The sequence below is a fragment of the Panicum virgatum genome, chromosome 1K (assembly GCF_016808335.1).
Source record: "Panicum virgatum strain AP13 chromosome 1K, P.virgatum_v5, whole genome shotgun sequence".
Taxonomy (NCBI): domain Eukaryota; kingdom Viridiplantae; phylum Streptophyta; class Magnoliopsida; order Poales; family Poaceae; genus Panicum; species Panicum virgatum.
The window spans coordinates 54,325,098-54,345,489 of record NC_053136.1 but is presented as its reverse complement, the minus strand read 5'-3'; the positions used below and the strand labels follow the sequence as shown (position 1 = coordinate 54,345,489).

Genomic DNA, 20,392 nt, shown 5'->3' with positions numbered 1-20,392 from the left:
GATTGTGTTGATCTATCCTATCTGATTGTGTTATAAAAAAAATTGTCAACCCAGATGCAGCGAAATGTGCGTACCTGGACAGCACTTCAATGGTTGGATATTGAGCATTGGTTCCACAAAAGTGTATAGTTAAATCAAGGTTTATAGCTTAGAACCAATTGCATATGAAATCTTGCAATTGCAAAGCCACTTATCCCAATACTTAAACTGTAACGACCCGGCCCAGAATAACGGCTAAGATATACTCTACACGTTGAGTAGACCACACCTGCTAAATAACTTTCTTGCGCTTTTGTCCTCGCTTCGCGCAAAAGGTTCTAACCGGAGTTACTAGCTTCCCAGGGACCGGCTATTTAAGTTGGTTCGGCTCCCTCTCTACTTTCAGTTTGGGACAAAAGAGCTGAGCTCCGCGGTGCTACAGTAGCTTGTGCTACAGTAACCCGCGCAGCCCAGTCGGCCCAGTGGGCCGTGGCAATCTCCCCCGTTAGGATTCGACGTCATCGTCGAACCAGCTTACCCATACGGGACAAATGAGCAGGATCATCTCTCTTGGGCCACATCCCATACGTCTAGTGCTACGATCCCATGTGCCACGTCCGTGGGTTCACTGTCAGCAGCCAATGTGTGTCCGTCCACATGCTATTGGCATCTGTGTTTCCACCCGCCGACGTGCTCATGTACGCGCATTTCTGCCCGTACGTGGTGTGAAACCGCAAGAGTATGACTCTGATACCCCTGTAACGACCCGGCCCAGGATAACAGTTAAGATCTACTCTACACGTTGAGTAGACCACGCCTGCTAAATAACTCTCTTGCGTTTTCGTCCTCGCTTCGCGCAAAAAGTTCGAACCGGAGTTACTAATTTCCTAAGTACCGGCTATTTAAGCTGGTTCGGTTCCCTCTCTACTTTCACTTTGGGACAGAAGAGCTTAGCTCCGCGATGCTACAGTAGCTTGTGCTACAGCATGCAATTGCACAGCAAATAAGCACATACATCTTGACAGATACCACAGTGTATGCAGAGAGTTTTGTAGCAGGAACATACATCATAGCTTGGACCCTTGAGATTATTTGGTAGCTAATGTAGCAAGCAGGCAAGCACAAGGCTGCAAGAGGTAGGATACAGACAGTTACACTGATACTTGCCGAGGTGGTGGTGGTCGCCGCTGATTGGGGGGTTTTGACTTCAGATTCCGAGTTCAGGCGTCGACGAGGCGGGCGACGACGGGGTACTTGGCTTGGAACTTGGTCTCCCAGTCAGCGAGGACGCCGAGCTCCTTCTCGGTGAGGCCGGAGAGGTCGCCGGAGACGTCGGCCTCTTCCTTGGACATCTTGGCGAGGGCGCGGCTGGCCTCGCGGCCGGCGAAGATGGCGTAGGCGCCGCCGGGGCCGTAGAAGCTGCGGCCCGAGGTGACGTCGTAGACCTTGCCGCGGACGGAGACGTAGATCGGCTTGGAGGGGTCGGTGCCGTCGTACGCCCGCAGCAGCGCCGCCGTCAGCTCCGTCGCCATCGCGCCGCTCGGTGCTTAGGGGGTGGGGGGGGGGGGGGGGGGGGGGGCTCGGGCTGGTTGCCGCTGCGCGCGGTAGGTGCCGTAGATTGTTGCGACTTGGCAATTGCAACTGAAGCGGCGAAGTGAGGAGAGCAGGAGACTGTGAGCAGCCAGCTGCGTCTGCGTGAATGCCACGCGACTGTGACCTTCGGGAGAGTGAAACGGCAAGGAGGGGACCACACAGATCCGCGGACGAACGAAGCTGGCCGTGTGTGGCTTTGGGCCGTCCCCAGATTTGAGGCCCGCAGCAATGGGCACCAGGCCCACAAGGCTGCAGTCCCTCCAGAATTGGGTCCACTCGTGAGTACTCTTTTCGCTGCTGTAGAGCTTTCCTGCCTGGAGTTTTCTTTGTAAGGCTGCAACAAGGTAGATCCTTGGCCCTTGCTTTGCTTACGGCTGTGAAAAGGGCAGGACAATGGGCGAATTGATGAATGAATTTTTAAAAAAGAGAGAGAAACAGGGAGTGAGAGCATGCAAACATATGCCATGGGTGTAGCTTTTTTCTTAATTTCCCGATCAACTCTGTCGTAGGTGGTAAACCGACCTGAACATTGCATTATTGATCAACATTCAAGAAAGTTTAACACACAAACGCTCGCTCCACGCACGGAGACTTGATCTCTGCACAGGATCTCACTCGACGAACCCACGGGCAGAGATCTTGAGCAACTGCAAGAGCCACCTGTGCTGGAGGGCGTAGCTTGCAGGCAGAAGGCAGAAAAAGGGCAGTTTTTACGGACAGGGCGTACAGGCACTGCCGTTCCCGACTCGCCCATGCCCAGTGCCTAGCTCACATGCCAATGCCCAGCACGGGCGCTGCGCTCGTCGTCCCCACACCACTTGCCAGAAAACGCTCGGTTCCAGATCGCACCGTGCGCACGGCCCGGCCTTGCCGGCGTCGCGAGCTGTTCGAGCGAGTTGTTGCAACGCCACCCTCCAAACCCCATGTCCCTCACCGACCGGTGCCGTCAAAAACGTGTGGCCGCGAGGCCTCACGAGCCAGCCAGCCAGCAGCAGATAGGAAGGGGGCGATGAAGGAATGCTGCGGGCGCTGGGATTGGCCGCGCGTGATAGGAAGGGAGATGCGGAGGCGGGCGGGGGACGACGGGATGAGGGGGCGGCTGCCGCTGGCCATTGGTTGCCGCCGTGCGTCCCGCCAAGCCGCCAAGGCCACCACAGCCGTTGCTCTCAGCAGTCAGCACACGCGCACAAGCCTACAAGTACAAACCGGCTCAGCGCTACTGCCTATCACCCACCCCTCCATTTCTGCACTACCGGTCGGTTTATCCGGACAGGGTTCAAAACGGAGCAGAGAACTGCAGGCGCTAGTGCTGTGCTTGTCACCATTTGAAATTGTCAGAAAGTTCAAGAACTTAGTCTGAATAATCATTCCTTAAAAAAAATAGGTCTGAAGAACAGCAGGTGACTATTCGGACTAATATGGTTCAAGTTTACCAAGGACAGAACCACGGAGGTCACTGTATCACCCTCGGAGTTTTGCAGGGCACAATAGAACTCTGAAGAATTCAGTGTTTGTTTCTCTGAGACCGGATTTGCAAACAAGACTGGACCAGCATTTCTTTTCTCCTTTTTTTTTTTGAAATAGAAGGACCAGCATTTCTGTGGCTCACGATATTCATGTCTCGCAGTTAACGAGAAATCCTCACCAAGTGCAAAAATCTCGGCCGTCCGCCGGCTTCTAGAGCCTTAACCGGAGGCCGTAAAACAAAAAGTGCAGGTGGATACTCCTGCGCAATTAGTTGGCCAGATCATTGCATCGCCTTCTCAAAAATTCAGAAACACTGGTGACTGGTCAAAAAAAGGAGCCTTTACTGGGAAAGTATCTAAATATCATATTTAGGCCACTAAGACTTTGTGCATGGAGATAAATGTAAGCATAGATATAATAGAATATAATATAATTTCCTGCTTTGGTATAACCTCTCCATCCATTCCAGCAGCAGGAGTATTCGCTATCTTCTTCTGCTGTCCTCTTCTCATTCTGCACGAATCCTTTCAGGCTTCAGGTTCAGGAGGAGCGGTGCAAGCTAGCTGCTCACCTAGCTTAGCTAATACTCGTAGCTAGCTACACCTATATATCCCCATAAGCACCTTATCCTCTCTCTACCTCTCCACTGCCCCTCTCGCTCGCTCGCTATCTCTCCTCCCCCAGGCTAACAACTTTGCAGCCTCATCACTGCAATGCCAAGCTAAGGGCACCTTATTAGCCGTGTTCCTCCGGTGTTTGTAATTGTTTGCGATAAGGTTGCGAGGCTTGCAGCACGGAGCACCGGTTAGCTTGGGGCGGCGGAGATGGCGCCCAAGGCCGGGAAGGCCAAGCCCAAGGCCAAGGGCGACAAGAAGAAGAAAGAGGAGAAAGGTGCAGCGAACTATATACGTGTCCAATCCATTATTGATTCTTTTTATCGTGTGAAGGAATGGTATTCAGAATGAATTTCGAAATGGTCTCCCGGACCCAGAGTGAGAGAGGCAAACTGTTTTAGTAGTTTTTGTTTACAATTGTGATTTTTCTGATGGAGGGAAGTCATCTGCAAGTTTAGTGATTTTTGTTTTGTGTGCGTCTGATAATGTTGATTCGATTGTGTGGAAGTGGAACTAATGGGACTAACCCTTGCCGGCCGGCTTGCCGCAGTGTTGCCCACCGTGTTGGACGTCATCGTCGAGATGCTGGACTACACGCAGCTCACGCTCAAGGTGAGGCGGCCTTATCCTTCTTCCTTGAAGAATTTTACTGCAGGGAATCACAAACGTATTGTTCAGAGAGTATATGCGCCCGTTCTGCAATATGTTCGTGTGTTTTGCTGCGGAGACATGACAATCCGTCTGTCTTGAACGTTCTTTCTCTTGTTGCCACCCCAGTTTAGAACTTTAGATACGGTTATCGACTGCCCCGTGACTGCAAATCCGCAATCATCAGTAAGCAAAGCACACATGCATGGCATGGAGTTCATGTGCATACTAACATTCTTCAGAATAAAGAGCACGTGCAGAGTGTTTGCTTGTGTTCAGTACCTGACTGAAGAATTAAGGCAGTTTCAGACTTTCAGTGTCAGGCTGTCAGCATAACGGTAGATAAGCCTAATTTGAGAGGAACAGATTAAACTTTGTCAACTTCTTGTTTTTCTAAAACTAACGCTTTGTCAACTTGTAATCTACACATGATAAAATATATTCAATGCATGCAAAGGAGAAAAAGATTATTTGTTCGGTCCATTTTACTGCATTTTTCTACTTTATACTAATGAAAAGCATTGCCGGTTGCCTTCTGCAGGGCATATCAACGGACAGGATCCTCGACATCCGCAAGCTCCTGGCCGTCCACGTGGACACCTGCCACCTCACCCAGGACTGACCTCACCAACTACTCTCTTTCCCACGAGGTAGAGCCCCCGGGCCCAAGCCCATCCATCCCTGGCGGCTCAAATCGGCCTCGAGATTCACGAAGTTGACTGTCGCGTTCGTTTCTCCGCGCGCAATGCAGGTTCGTGGGGCCCAGCTCAAGGACACGGTGGAGGTCGCCTCCCTCAAGCCCTGCCACCTCAGCATCGTCGAAGGTGAGCCTCAGATACCCCGACTCTCCGAGGGCCTAAACGCAAAATGCGAGCAACCGCTCATCCCCACCTCGCCGTCGTGCGCAGAGGACTACACGGAGGAGCTCGCCGTCGCGCACGTGCGACGGCTGCTCGACATTGTCGCCTGCACCACCGCATTTGGCGCGAAGAAGCCCGACCAGAAGCCCGCTTCCCCCAATGCGGCGGCGACAGCGGCCGAGGCCGCCAAGCCCGAGTCCCCCGGGAAGGCGGCGCCCGGCAGCGGATCCGGAGGAGGCGGTGAGGAGCCAATGTACCCGCCGCCGAAGCTGAGGCAATTTTACGACTTCTTCACGTTCTCGCACCTCACGCCGCCTCTCCAATGTGAGTGTCGTGCCACTGTTTCGATGTACTTTTGCTTTTGTTTTGGAGCACATTTGATTTTATTCAGAATTTTTTCGAGCAATATTTTATTCAGAATTGAGTAGGCTTGAGTCGAATATAGAACTTCTTTTTTTCTGAATAGAATGTGATTGGATGCAGATATTCGGAGATCGACGCGCCCATTCGTTGATGACAAGAGAGAGGATGACTTCTTCCAGATCGATGTGCGTTTGCTATATAAAGTTTATCATGGAGTTAATTTTAAAATAATTTGATTGTATAATTTTGAGTTTTTGCACTACTTTTCCAAGGAACCACACTGGGCTAAGTGGTTAATTTGAATCTATTTACTTGACTTCCAATTGTGCAGGTAAGAGTTTGCAATGGGAAACCAGTGACGATTGTGGCATCCCAAGCAGGATTCTACCCTGCAGGAAGGCGTGCACTCATCAGCCGCTCCCTTGTTGGACTGCTGCAGCAGACAAGCCGTCCATTTGATGGAGTAAGAAACATTAAATCTTACATGACCTGGTTGTTTACGGATGTCTGCTTATTGACATGAAAATGTGTTTACAATCGGCAGGCGTACAAGGCTTTGATGAAGGCATTTGTCGAGCACAACAAGATGGGATTTATTTTTATGTACTGAATCTATCTTGGTTATTGTTTTTTGCATTATCCCAATGTTCACGAATGGTCACTGCCGTTAATCTCGAGACTGAACTTCACCTTTTTACTGCATTTCAATTCCGTTTGGAAATCTTCCTTATGGGTTCCGATCAAACACCTGGGTGGTTCCTCCTGTTGTATCCGATTCACCATCAGTGTTCCCACCTCTTCCAACTGAAGATGAAACTTGGGGTGGCAACGGTGGTGGTCAAGGAAGAGACGGAAAGCATGACCATAGACCATGGGTGAAAGAATTTGCCATCCTTGCTGCAATGCCTTGCAAAACAGCTGAGGAGAGGCAAGTCAGAGACAGAAAGGCTTTCATACTTCACAGTTTATTTGTAGATGTTGCCGTCCTCAAAGCTGTTACATCCATTCAGCAGCTGATTTCCAACCATAAAAGTTCACATGAAACAGCAAATGGCACCACAGATCCAGTCGTGCACACAGAGCAAGTTGGTGATATAAAAATAACGATCACAAAGGACAAAGCAGATGCAAGTTCCAAGTTAGACGTTAAGTTGGATGGAAGTCAGGCTCCAGGGATGTCTTCTGATGAGCTTGCTCAGAGGAACTTGTTGAAAGGCATCACTGCTGATGAGAGTGCAACAGTACATGTAAGAATTCCCTCATTTCTACTTCCATTCACATTTTGTCAAGTACTGAAGTTGCAGTATTGGTTTACAGGACACTGCTACTCTTGGTGTGGTCATTGTAAAGCATTGTGGGTATACAGCTGTTGCCCAAGTTCCAGTGCATACTGATTTGACAACTACTTCTCTAGCACAGCAGGAAATCCACATTGAAGACCAGCCTGAAGGAGGTAGCAATGCTCTTAATGTCAATAGGTTAGTTTCTGGAACTTTGATGTGACGTACAGATATATGGTTATGCTTTATTAGACAATTCTTAACCGTTACACATATGTCCATTTGATTGATCTTAATAATTCACACAATCTCTGTTTGTGTGGCTTTTCCTTCCTTTCTTTCGTTTTGGCATACATAGCCGTCAACTCTTAACACATTTCATCTTGTGTCCTGCTATACTTTATGATAAGACTAATGTGATAACCACCTTTCCCTGAATCAGTTTAAGGATGCTGCTCCATAAATCATGTGCCCAATCATCTGGAGGAGTTCAGAGATTGCAGAGCTGTGATCCTCAAGACAACAAGACTACTCAAAGTTTTGTCCGGAAGATACTGACAGACAGCTTGCAAAAGCTTGAAAGTGAGGCTCCAATGGTAACAAGACCGATCAGATGGGAACTTGGTGCTTGCTGGGTACAACATCTACAAAGCCAGGCTTCTGAGAAGATAGAGACTAAAAAAAGTGAGGAGACTAAGGATGTTCCTACAGTAAAGGGCCTGGGTAAACAATTTGGTCAGTTAAAGGAGATAAAAAAGAAGACAGATGACAAGAGTGGAAAAAGGTTCTTATGCAAAAGAAAACAGTTCACCTAATACAGATAATGCACATACTAGCAACACTACCAGTGCAAACGAGGATAAAGAGGCTGTTCTTCAGGGACTGCTTCCAGAAGCAGCTTTCCAAAGGCTACAGGAATCTGAAACTGGACTTCATGCTAAGGTTTCTCCCTTGTCATTTTGGCTTTTGAGGTTTCCTAAACCGTTTTAGGGGTAATTAGCCAATTGTACATCACATAGATGTCCAAATGAAAATTGACTTTAGGTCACTAGTGGCCTTGCTATTACTCAACTTTCACTACATTTTCTTTGTCCATCAATTTTACTGCTAAGCCCCTCAGTGTAAACTGCATAGTACAGTTTATCATGTTGGTAATTTCACCTGTGGACTATGGTAAAGAATTAGCCAATCTAGTGATTTTATGTTATTGCAGGGACCAAAATGATAGGGTACTTAGGTCGGCAGGGCTTAGGTCCATCAACATGCTCCTCCCATTCTTTATTGTTACATTATGCCTTTCTGATATGATGCTTCTATGTGCAGTCACTGGACGAATTAATTGAGATGGCACACAAGTATTATGATGATACTGCCCTGCCAAAATTGGTAACATATATATCTTGCAGCAATCAAAAACGTGTTTTGAGTTACACTGTAACCTGTTGTCATCCTTCTGTGTTATCAGGTAGCAGACTTTGGTTCACTTGAGCTTTCCCCTGTTGATGGAAGGACAATGACAGATTTTATGCACACTAGGGGCCTTCAGATGCGGTCACTGGGACGAGTGGTACATACTATTTTTTTTGAAACGTAAACCCAGCATAGATTGATGGACTTGTATTAATTAATAGAGAAGTGTAGTGGTACGTACTATAATTATGTTCAAGATTTGTTCTTGAGTCACAGTAAAAAAAGTTAATTCATTCGAACAAATAAGATAATAAGAAACCTCTCATACATTATAACTGAAATGTTATTTTATTTTTCCATGTTTCAGGTTGAACTTTCTGACAAGCTCCCACACATACAGTCCTTGTGTATATATGAGATGGTAGTTCGAGCATTTAAGCACATACTTTGAGCTGTTATTGCAGCTGTTGATGACATAAATGACATGGCTGACTGTGTTGCATCATGTTTAAACATTTTGCTGGGACCATTCCCAGAAGAAAACAATGGCAATTGTGGCGAGGATCATAATCTCAGGAAAAGGTGGCTGGAGGTCTTTCTAATAAAGAGATTTGGATGGAAGTGGAAAGATGAATATTCCCTTGACCTAAGAAAATATGCCATTCTACGTGTTCTCTGCCATAAGGTAACCTTTGTGCTGTAGTTTTATATTTCATTGTGGCTCAACATTTTATATTATACTTGTTTACTCCAGAACCATGATTTGGATAACAACTCTTGCAATTTAGGTAGGACTTGAGTTAGTAACCAAAGATTATGACATGGATATGCCACATCCATTCAGAAAGTCGGATATTATCAGTGTTGTTCCTATCTACAAGGTAACCTTTCGATTTCTAAAAAAGATGGCCAAATAAGAATTTCTTAGAGAAATCATGTACAACAACCATTTGTTCTTTTATCTGTAGCATGTCGCATGCTCATCGGCTGATGGCCGCACCCTGCTGGAGTCATCCAAGACTTTCCTGGATAAAGGAAAACTCCAGGATGCTGTTAACTATGGCACAAAGGTATACAGTCCTTGTCTTATTATTGCATCCACGTGATGAATTCTTTAGTGACACTTCATTAGGTTTCCTTCATACCAATCTGCACATTTTTGTTGACCATGCAGGCTCTTGCAAAACTTGTTGCTGTTTGTGGTCCATAACTCCATATCACCGAATGACCGCAGGAGCATACAGCCTTCTTGCAGTAGTGCTTTATCATGCTGGCGATTTCAACCAGGTATATTCTTTTTAGGACTTCACTGTTAGTTTTCTCTAGTAGTATTCAATGTTCTGCAATATTGGTCAATTTTTGTTACAGAAGAATTATGATGTTTGCAGATACTGTTAGTTGGTCATGAAATTTCCTCTGAACACTAGACATGTACTGTGTTTGAATCTGGAATCATATTTTGGCAACACTTAAACAGGATAATCATATAGAATTTTAATTTGTAGCTTGTAAGTTTCTCTACTTTAGGCGCGAATGTAACAAAAAAATAATCCAAGCCGTGGATTCGGCATTGTGTTTTGGACCGTTCTTCTATCTATTAATACAGCAATGCGCAGTTCTCCTGCGCGTCCGAGAAAAAAAAAGTTTTTCTACTTAGTCAATACAAGAAGGTCACTTCTCTGAGTTACCCGGAGCAGACATGCCCTTGTCAGGTGTTTAATTTATGCACAGGAATATTGTTCTATCCCATATTTTGAAGGCTGAACTTTATCAATGTTGATGCTCTTTCAACCAGGCAACAATCTATCAACAGAAGGCTTTAGATATTAATGAGAGGGAGCTTGGACTTGACCACCCAGATACAATGAAAAGCTATGGAGATCTTGCTGTTTTCTACTATCGCCTGCAGCATACAGAACTGGCCCTAAAGTAAGTTCACAGTGTCATCTACTTAAGCTTACATAATAGATGGTGAGTGGGATTGTAGTTTTATGTTTTTCCACTTACCTATGGTGTCAGTTTCATTTACCATTTTTAGTTTCAACTAATTTGTGTACCGGTTGTTGCATTTCAGATATGTGAATCGTGCCCTATATCTTTTGCACCTCACATGTGGCCCTTCTCATCCTAACACTGCTGCAACTTACATCAATGTCGCGATGATGGAAGAAGGGTTGGGTAATGTCCATGTTGCACTTCGTTACCTGCATGAAGCTCTAAAGTGCAACCAACGTCTGCTTGGCGCTGATCACATACAGGTGGGCAACTCAACCTCCTCCAGTTTAGTGCCAGTGTGCCATTATGTATTGTGCTCTTATGCATACAAACTCTATTGATATTTCGCATAAGCTTTGATGTGTTCTTTCTAAAATTTAGATCAAACTTCCATGATTTAAACAAAGCCTTCCACTAAAAGGTCATCTTATGCCTCTATGTTTTAATGACAGACTGCAGCTAGTTTTTTTGAACTGTACAGCGGGGGAGACCCCCACTGTGGTAGTATATTAATATTAATAAAAATAAGTAAAAAGCTGTACAAAGCATGGGGATGGCATGATCCCCATAAAAAAAACAACTTCAGATGCTACACATGGTAGCTACTGTACAGAATTGACCCAATTTAGAAAGTCCTCTCTACTGTTATCTTTTAATCTGTGAGATTGTAACTTGGCCTCCTCAATGAAGTGGAAGGTCCATGAGTTGATGGATGGCCTGATGCCCTCAAATATCAAAGCATTCCTCTGTTTCCATATATTCCAGCAAGCTATAATAAAAATCTCCATGAAGAAACTGTTGTTGTTTAATTCTTGAGCTGTCTTCATCATTCTGAAGAATGGAAGGTTCTGATTCCATTGCATGCCAATCTTGTCCCAGCAAGCTCTACCAAAGTTGCAGTTGAAGAACAAGTGAAATGCCGTTTCTTCAACGTTTTCATTACACATTACACAACTATAATTTCCTCCACTGATATGAAAACTCCTTCTTAATAGGTTCTTTGTGTTTAATCTGTCCATTAAAAGAAGCCAACAAAAGACTCTCAACTTGTTGCTGCATTTGGACTTCCATATCCAGAGAAAAGGGTCTGGTGGCTTGATGTTTCTAAATTGAAAGTTATAGAACTGCTTGGAGGAATATTTGTTGGAACCCCATATGTAGTGCCAGGTGTCTTGTCGATCTACTGATACTTGTATTCCCTGGATGATGCTTTGAAGTTCTTCAAACTCTTGGTAGGCTTCCATTGATAATGGTGTGTAGAATTGCTCTTCTATAGTGTTGGTTTGCAGGAATTGTGCCACCGATATATTCTGGTTTTTTGTAAAGCTAAAGAGCCTTGGAAGTGAGTCCTTTAGGAGCCTGTTATTCCAAACATCTAACCAGAAAAGAACACTTTTTCCATCTCCCACCGTACATGTAGCCACACCTCTGAATTGGTCACATAGCTTCAACAGATCTTTCCACCAAAATGAACCAACCTCCCCGGCTGCATGAGGAATTGTACCATCTGCATAATAGGTACTCCAGATGAGTTTGACCCATGGAATGTCCCTTTTATTGTAGATTTTATCTAAATGTTTTAAGAGCAAGGCTGTATTTTGGCTTCTTAAGTTTATGACTCCAAGTCCTCCCTTCGCCTTTGGTCGATGTACCTTTTTCCATGCCACCAGAGGTTTCTTTCTATCATTTACATTAGTACCTCTCCATAGGCAGTCCCTTCTTGCTCTATCCATATTTTCTACTGCTCCTAATGGGATCTTCAATGTGCACATTGTGTATGTAGGAAGTGCTGAGAATACTGATTTTGTGAGTTCAACCTTGCCAGCAAGTCCTAGGAATGTGGCTGTAGCGGTTAGCCTTCTCTCCATTTGATTCATAAGGGGGGCGAAATTGTTTATTCTGGGCTTTGTGGTTCAAGTGGTAAACCCAGATAAGTGAAGGGAAGCGATCCAAGTTGACAACCAAAAACTCTAGCGAGACTAGATGCTTTCTCTTGGCTGAGGTTTAGAGGCACCAAACAAGATTTCTGGTAATTTACTCTGAGGCCAGTTGATTGTGAGAAACCCTCAAGAATTCCTTTCAAGCAGAAAAGTTCTCTTTCCAAGGCTTTCATTACCATGATAGTATCATCCGCGTACTGAATAATAGGGAAGTCATTGGAAGCTGAGCATGGTATTGGAAGACTGAAAATCCCTTGGGAGTGAGCTTTGTTCACAATATATTGGAGCAATTCAGCAGCAATGACAAATAGGAGAAGTAATAAGGGATCTCCCTGCCTGACCCCCCTTTTGCATTGAAATTCTTTCCCAGGAGTTCCATTTAAGAGGATAGCCGAGGTGCCTGTGTCCAAGATTCTTTTAATCCAGTTGCACCAGGTAGATGTGAAACCGAGGTGATGCAGCATGCACAAGATGGTGCTGTGCTCAATAGTGTCAAAAGCCTTCTCAAAATCAAGCTTAAGAATGATAATTTCTTGTTATCATGCTATTGCTATTGCTTTGTCTTTAATGGAAGCATACTCGCTGAGTGTCCAACATGAAAAGACTACTTTAAGAATACTTCAAGCAAAGCTTGGATCAGAAGATCTTCGAACCCAGGTAAGCAGAAAAAATCGCTTCCTGATTGTATTTGTGAGGAACCAGCCCAAGTTGATCCCGCCTAATCGAGTCATCGTCCATTGATCAACTTGATTAGAGGGAACCAACCCCGGTAGTCCTTGGAATGTGTCATGAGCACCGCCCAGGATTTAAACACACTCCACTAGCACAACAGTAACACCATCACATAGGCACGTCCAACGCACAAGTTATATTACAACAGAAGTTCAAGATACAATACACCAAGTCTTTTCAGAGTTTGCAGCGGAAAGTCTACGACATAAGCACTCCATACATAACGCAAAATAGAAGGTAAACACTATATGCCGATAGTGCCCTTCTTAAGCCACCGGCCATCTACTCCTCACCCGCACCTCCGTCCGCGGGATAGAAGTAGCCGAACACGGCCTCCGACTGCGGCTCACCTGCATCAACTTAACGGTAGCACCGTGAGTACAAAAGGTACTCGCAGGGCTTACCCAATATGGGTATATAATATCCCGACCTCAAGGAGAATGCATTTGGTTAGTAGCAAGGATAGGGTACGGTATTTAACTTTTGCATAAAAGCATCTAACTTTGATCAAGTTGTAATAAGCAAAAGACAGAGCATCTATGATCTCTAAAGCATGCATCAACCATTGCATAAGTAAAGTGTTCATAAATTATAAGCTCAATCTTCCATGAACTTCCTCGGTAACTCTACGTTAAAGTCAAAGTACAAGAGCGTGCTCAATGTCCGAGAGCGCGGCTATTGCAATAGATTGAAAACCCTGCAGGGGTGTACAACTTTTCCCACACGAGAACAAGACCAACGACCATACCCACGGCCAAGGATAAGTGTTGATTCATGCCTCAACCTTTCGCACAAACACAACCGACTATGAGCAAACGGTCGAGAAGGACAAGTGCACCGGAACCGCCGATCGCACTCCATCACAACTCGCACCTAATCCGATCAAGGCAAGGTGTGACTTATGTTAGTTGGCTTGCCGTACCATTATATAGTATGTGGTTTGTACGGAAAGGTGCTCAAGTATCAAAGCGATTACGCATCGGTCCTTAATCAACTCAAGCAAGACTAACCATGTGAGCTCCATCCCAACATGGCCCTACCATACTTGCCCAAGTCCGAATCATCTTTCATATTTGCTCAACTCTTATCCATTCTTGACTAATCATGTAAATTAATCAAACATCCTATAGCTCGCGAGTGGTGGTGACCTTGCCACCTCTCGTCTTGTACCGTAGCTAAGCATGGCTAAGCATATAGTTCGTGACACCTATTCAAGCATACTCATCTAAAGATGATATCCTAATCAAGGTTGATAATGCATCAAATAGGTTCTACGCAATCAATGATATATATATAGTAACTCATGTGCAAACAAGACACATATACTTCATTGATCCAAAATAGGGTGTAAGAAATGCTTAGGGGCCTGCCTTGAGTCTCGACGGGAGTAGAGTCTCCAACGATCTCCGGTTCAAGCTCCTCTTGCTCCGGCGTCACGGTCTCTACACGAGTGCAATGATGCATGATAAATAAATATGCCATGAATGATTGACATGGTATGCAAATGGTATGAGAAGGTATGATTTAACATTACAAAACTATGATAAACGGGGCTAGACATGTAGTACATATGTGGATTAATCATAGCTAAGTGTAAGGGTAAAGAACAACTAAATGCGGACCGTCCGGCTTGGGAGAAGCGGACCGTCCGGCTCTAAACGACGGACCATTTGGCGGACCGTCCGCAGGTCAGGTGCAGACCGTGTTGGGTGAAAACATGCTCTCTGACTAACTCGCGGACCGTCCTCGTGGGATGAGCGGACTGTCCGCCTCTCAATTTGTGAAAGGCTAAGAATCGTGCAGGGGCTCTGTTGATTTGGTCAGGAGCTGGCGGACCGTCCGGCCATGTCGGGCTGACTGTCCGCGACACGGCCGAGGCTCACCGGCGAGTTCGCCGCCGGTGATTCCGGCCACGGTTTGGGGTGGGGTTTGATCCTAGAGGTTCCTGGGAGCCTAGGGAGTTTACTTTGGTAGCTAAACCACACATGCATTAGGATCTCAAAGCTCTAGGTCAACAATGGTGATTGGGCTCTAGGTGAGTCCTTGGCTTCAATCCTAGGACAATGGGGGATGGATCGGGGTGGGGAAACACTCACCGGCGTCGAGTAGGATACCGGCAAGGGCTTCAAGTCGTCGGGGGAGGCTTGGAGTAGCTCGGGGTCGTCTTCCTTGCTTGGGGCTTGAAGGAGGAGATGGAGTAGAAGAACTCGTTGGGGAAAGCTCCTCCCCAAGGAAGAAGAGGAGATCGGGGTGGTGCAGCTCGTCGGCGTCGTTCTTCGGCGTCCTCCGGTGATGCTCCGGCGAGGTGGAGCTTCAATGGTGAGAGTGGAGGAAGGGAAGCTCCTCCATGGCTTTGCTAGATAGAGAGGGTGTTTGGGGAGAGTGGGAGGGAGGGAGGGAGAGAGAGAGAGAGCAGAGGGGTGCTGGGGAGGTGGAGAGCTCGGGCTGACGAGTGGGCCCGAGGGTGGGACGTGGCGCCCAGACTCTGCGCGCATGACACGCAGCGGAGATGCACTAGCGGACCGTCCGCGAGTGAGTCGCGGACTGTCCGCGGGTGGGGTGACGTGGCAGTGAAGTCGATGAGTCCAAGGTGAACCGTGGTCGGCCACGTGGCAAGGTCGCGGACCGTCCTCCGTATAGGGACGGACTGTCCGCCACTACCATCATCAGTGGATTATCCTAAGTGTTGATTCACTCCTTAAGTGTGAGCTAATTATGCTTAATGCTTAATGATGCACATGATGACATGTTTAACTAGCTAATCAACATAGGGCTGTTACAGTATTCTTCCACATATCCATCAATACCAGTCAATGATTTGCCTTATTGCTGCAACAAGGTAACCTAATAACCATATATTCCACAGGATGCTGCTGCTTGGTTGGAATACTTTGAGTCTAAGGCACTAGAGCAGCAGGAAGCAGCACGTAATGGTACTCCAAAGCCTGATGCTTCAATAGCAAGCAGAGGACATCTGAGGTAGATCTCGTTATTGATTGTGTTCACCAAATATTTTCATTGATGAGGCTGCAAAAGTGGGTTTTTATTTGCTAATGAGCAATTAATCTTATAAATGTCAACATTGATTTTAGAGTTAAATACACTAGCAGCCCTCAAACTTGTCCTGAGGTGCCACTTAGGTCCACGAACTCGCAAAATCAAAATCTAGCACCCTAAACTTGTTAAGTTGTGCCACTTAGGTCCATACCCCTCGACGTGGCGCCATGTGGCATGATTATATGCAAAAAAAGCCCTCCAAACTTACCATCTTCTATCTTCACATCCTCCATGTGCCTTCGGTCGCGGCGGCAGAGCAGGGCCCAGGCCCCGGCCTCGCGCGGCGGCTGCCCGGCGGTGACACGGCAGCAGGACAGGCGATGGGGCGGCGGCCTCCCGCGGCGGCGCTCTTGGCGGCCTCTGGCGGCGGCAGCGGCGGCGCTTGTGGGGGAGGAGAGCGCTGCATCCTCGCGCTGCTGCTCCCTGCAGCGAGGTGGCCTCGCCGCGGGAGGCGACCCCAGGTAGGAAGCGGGCCTGGTGCGGGGGCGGCGGCCTTGGAGGCATGCCTCGCCGCGAGCCGGCGCTCGGAGGTGGCCTCGCCGTGGGAGCCGGCGCTCGGAAGGAGGCAATCGGCTGCGGGCGCTCGCTGGTCAACAGGCTGGGCGCAGGCAGGGCCCTGGCCCCGGCCTCGCGCGGTGGCCACGTGAGGCTGCATCGGGCAGGCGCCGCGCGATGCAGGGGATCTGTAGCATCTGTGGAGCTGTCCCCGGCGGCGTCGCAGGCGGAGTCCCGCGGCGGCGGACCTGCTGGCCTCCCTTGGCAACGGTCCTGGCGGAATCCCACGCCAAAGGCACCCCTAGCCTCCCATGGCAACGGCTCCCCTCCCAGCGGCGGCGGCGGTTGTGGAGGGATGAGGAGCAGTGCGCTCGGGATAGATTTGGCAAGGAGGGGCGTGCTTGGGCGGTGCAGAGGCCGAGCCGCACACTGCCGGCCACCTACGGCTGCCCGCCCAGCGTACGCGCGCAGGCTGTAACCTGGCCAGCCCGGCCAGGAACGCCGGCGGCATGGCAGCGCTGCAGGCATGCGCCAATGACATTTCGGCGGCGGCCTTCGCGGACGAGCTGCGGGGCTTCGAACCCTTCGCCGCGGCGCTCGACAAGGTGTGCCGGGATGGCGCCGCCGTGCCCAGGTGCGCGAGATCGCTCTCGCCGCTCTGTGCGGCGGCCGCTGACGCGTCCTCCTTCGGGCGCACGAAGAGTGGCAGCTGCTCATGCGCGCCGCGCCCGGCACCCGCCACGGCCACACAGAGGAAGGCGAGCGCGGCCGTCGCGGCGAGGCATTTGGCTCCTGGAACACGGGTAGAGCCGCCCCTGTGCGAGTGCGGCATATTTGCTACCACCATGCTTGCCAGCGGCGTGGATGTGCCGGAATTGGAATCTCGGAGGGGAAGAACGAGGGAATCGGGGGCACATACGGAGGAGTTGAAGGTAGAAAATGATAAATTTGGAGGACCTTTTTACATATATTCATGCCATGTGGTGTCACGTCAAGAGGTATGGACCTAAGTGGCACAACTTAACAAGTTCATGGTGCCAGATTTTGATTTTACAAGTTCGTGGACCTAAGTGGCACCTCGGGACAAGTTCGAGGACCGCTGGCGTATTTAACTCTTGATTTTATAAGTGATAGCTTGTTCTAAACTGATAAATATTTCCTTTATCTTGATACTGTCAGAGGCAGTGCATAAACAAGAGAAAATACCTCAGTATTTTGGAATGGTGTGCTTAGTATATCATTTGCTGCTGAAGTGCTGATCATCCTTTTTCTTTGTCAGTGTATCAGATCTATTGGATTATATCAATCCGGATGATGAACTGAAGGCTAAGGAAATGCAAAAGAAACAAGCCCGTGCTAAGGTATCTTCAGGGTCTTCCATTGAGAGCATATTGCATTTATATTCCTCCAATGTCATTCTCATACATGCGCATTATGAATCACAGATCAAAGGCCGCACTGGGCAAAACCCATCTGACCTGGTTGATGATGAAGATCGAAGGAGCCCTCCACCTAACAATGATAATTTATTAACTGAGAAAGAAGACTCTGGAGTTAAAGAGAATGGAACCTTTGTTGAGCATGTGAAAGTGAAAGACGAAATACCAAGTGACACTACAGTCCACATAACTCAAGATGATTTTATTGAAGAGTACACATTTGATGAGGGGTGGCAAGCAGCTGTTCCAAAGGGACGATCCATAGGGAGTCGCAAAACAGGTTCAGGCACAAGGAAGCCAAATCTGGCGAAACTCAATACTAATGCATTTCACAGCGAGAATGGAAGATACAAAGGAAGGGTTCCATCCAACTTCTCCCCTCGAGTTTCACCAAATGAGACTGCAGCTCCGGTTGCGTCTAGTCCTCTTGCAAATAAATTAGCAAAGAACTCAAGCTTCAATTCCAAAGCAGTTAGCCCTGCAGTCTCATCAAAATGTGGTGAGAATTCTTCCAATCCCAACTCCAAGCCAGCAAGCCCTGCCATTACCGCAGCTACTGCCAAGGTGATGCCATCCACTGCCCCAACTGCCAGTCAAACTGTAAGGAAGTCACTTTCATACAAAGAAGTGGCAATAGCTGCATCAGGAACTCTTGTCAAAGCAGTGAGTGAGGTACATACAGAAGATAAGGATACAATTGACCAAGGTGCAAGTGTTGAGAGTGCTAAGCCTCCAAAAGAAAGCAATGGTCACCCTTCTGGAGAGAAAGATGAAGCAACAGAAGTGTCGCAGAAGGGTGATACTTCCCAAGTATCAAAGTCAACAGATGGAGGTAAATCTAAGCAAACTGATGTTTTGGCTGGTTCAAATCAACCAGAGCCAGAACATAAAAAGACCTCAGATGCAGCAGAGATATCTGTAGTGGAAAAGACCACAGATCTTGCTGCCTCAGTCACATCATCTGCAACACAAACTGAGGCTGATGGTCCAAATGTGGAAGCGCAAACTGTAATTGAGGCAAACGATTCTTCCTCTAATGATGATGAAAGAGATGCAGGAGAGGATACACCAGAACTGTCAAGTGGAGGGGAAAATGAGAAATCTTCACCATCTGAGAGTGAAAAGAAAGAGACAACCGGTAAACTTTCTGCTGCGGTGGCTCCATTCAATCCATCCACCGTACCAGCTTTTGGTTCAATGGCTGTACCAGGTTTCAGAGAACATGGAGGACTATTGCCATCACCAGCTAATGTACCCCCTATGTTGTCAATCCCTCACCGTAAGCACCCTCACCAATCTGCAACAGCAAGGGTCCCTTATGGTCCGCGTCTGGGTGGAGGTTACAACAGATCAGGGCACCGGGGACCTCGTAACAAGCCTGTGTTGCCAAGTGGTGAAGCACCTACAGAAACAAATACATCTACCCCGAGTTATGAACCCTAACGCTCCAGAGTTTGTACCAGGCCAATCTCGGAGTCCTAATGGACATCCAGCATCTCCAAATGGTCCTTTAACATCACCAGGTGGTATTCCATCTTCCCCACAGGGCCTTCCTTCCTCTCCGGATAGTACTTTAGAATCACCGGTAACTGCATCCCCACAAGTTTCTGAATGTAGCCAGACCAATCCTGAAGGAAATGATGCATCTAGCGGAATCAATGTTGAGGCTGGGGGTGAAACGCAGACTACAGACGACACAAGCCACTCAGAAAGTAAAGATGGAGAAGTGGAGCCTGAGCAGACCGTAGCCCCTGAAGTTGCAGAAGAAGCAGTGGTCGCGAAAGATGTTACTGAAGAGTTAATTACAACCGGGCAACCCAAATCCTGGGCTGACTACAGCGATGGAGAAGTAGAGGCTGTTGAGGTTGCAGGCTGAGAAAAAAACAACATTCTCAGATAGCCAGCTAAGTCTGAAATTTTATTCTTAAACAGACGAGCCTATCTTCTTCTCAATAAAGCATACTAATGCAATCCGACTATCCGAGATGCTGCCATTTTGGATTGAGAGTTAATTGCCTTTTTTTGACCCATTTCATGGTTGCTAGTATCTGCATAATGGTTCTGCAGTTCTTCTAGTGGCATTCCATGATCTTTGGAGCTTGGAATTTTGTTTCCAGAACGTCCGTCGTGGTGCCCTTGTTTCATCCTGTTTTTTTGCTGCGAAGAATCTTGGGGGGGACAACTCGAAGTGTCAATAAAAGGGACACCAAGAGAGAGGAGAAAATTGTATATTTGGAACTCCAAACATCGCGCTTCGCAGTTTTGCCATTACGTCATTAACATTTTGCCGTTTCCACAACTTGCCCATAAATTTTGTTTCCCTTTGTGAATGTACTGTCGACCTAACATCTTAATAGTTATTTTTTTGATAAATTAGACTTGTTGGACTATGTAATCTGTAAAGAAAGCTGTGTTATCATTTTACGCCCTGCGTACTTGGTAATCCCAGCTGTATAGCATATGCAGATGGAACTGAAGAAAGCTTCCTATTGAGTTTCCGTTACTGTTGATCTGATGGCT

The 20,392-nt window shown here is 47.3% G+C and overlaps 1 protein-coding gene and 1 pseudogene across 2 annotated transcripts; one reads left to right on the top strand and one right to left on the bottom strand.

Moving 5' to 3' along the window:
• Window positions 1-959: 959 nt before the first annotated feature.
• On the bottom strand, window positions 960-1,694 carry LOC120644675 (probable steroid-binding protein 3). Its single transcript, XM_039921355.1, has one exon. The coding sequence runs from the start codon at window positions 1,509-1,511 to the stop codon at window positions 1,200-1,202; it is 312 nt and encodes a 103-aa protein (XP_039777289.1). The 5' UTR covers window positions 1,512-1,694; the 3' UTR covers window positions 960-1,199.
• Window positions 1,695-3,583: 1,889 nt separating this feature from the next.
• LOC120644663 lies at window positions 3,584-20,370 on the top strand (annotated as a pseudogene). The gene is made up of 22 exons (XR_005663887.1): window positions 3,584-3,930; window positions 4,204-4,265; window positions 4,843-4,951; window positions 5,053-5,125; window positions 5,210-5,485; window positions 5,645-5,709; window positions 5,856-5,987; window positions 6,069-6,109; window positions 6,237-6,771; window positions 6,842-7,002; window positions 7,247-7,746; window positions 8,128-8,190; window positions 8,270-8,371; window positions 8,582-8,899; window positions 9,003-9,095; window positions 9,183-9,284; window positions 9,389-9,501; window positions 10,010-10,143; window positions 10,289-10,472; window positions 15,748-15,860; window positions 17,713-17,794; window positions 17,879-20,370. The product of XR_005663887.1 is annotated as a protein TSS-like (transcript).
• Window positions 20,371-20,392: the final 22 nt, after the last annotated feature.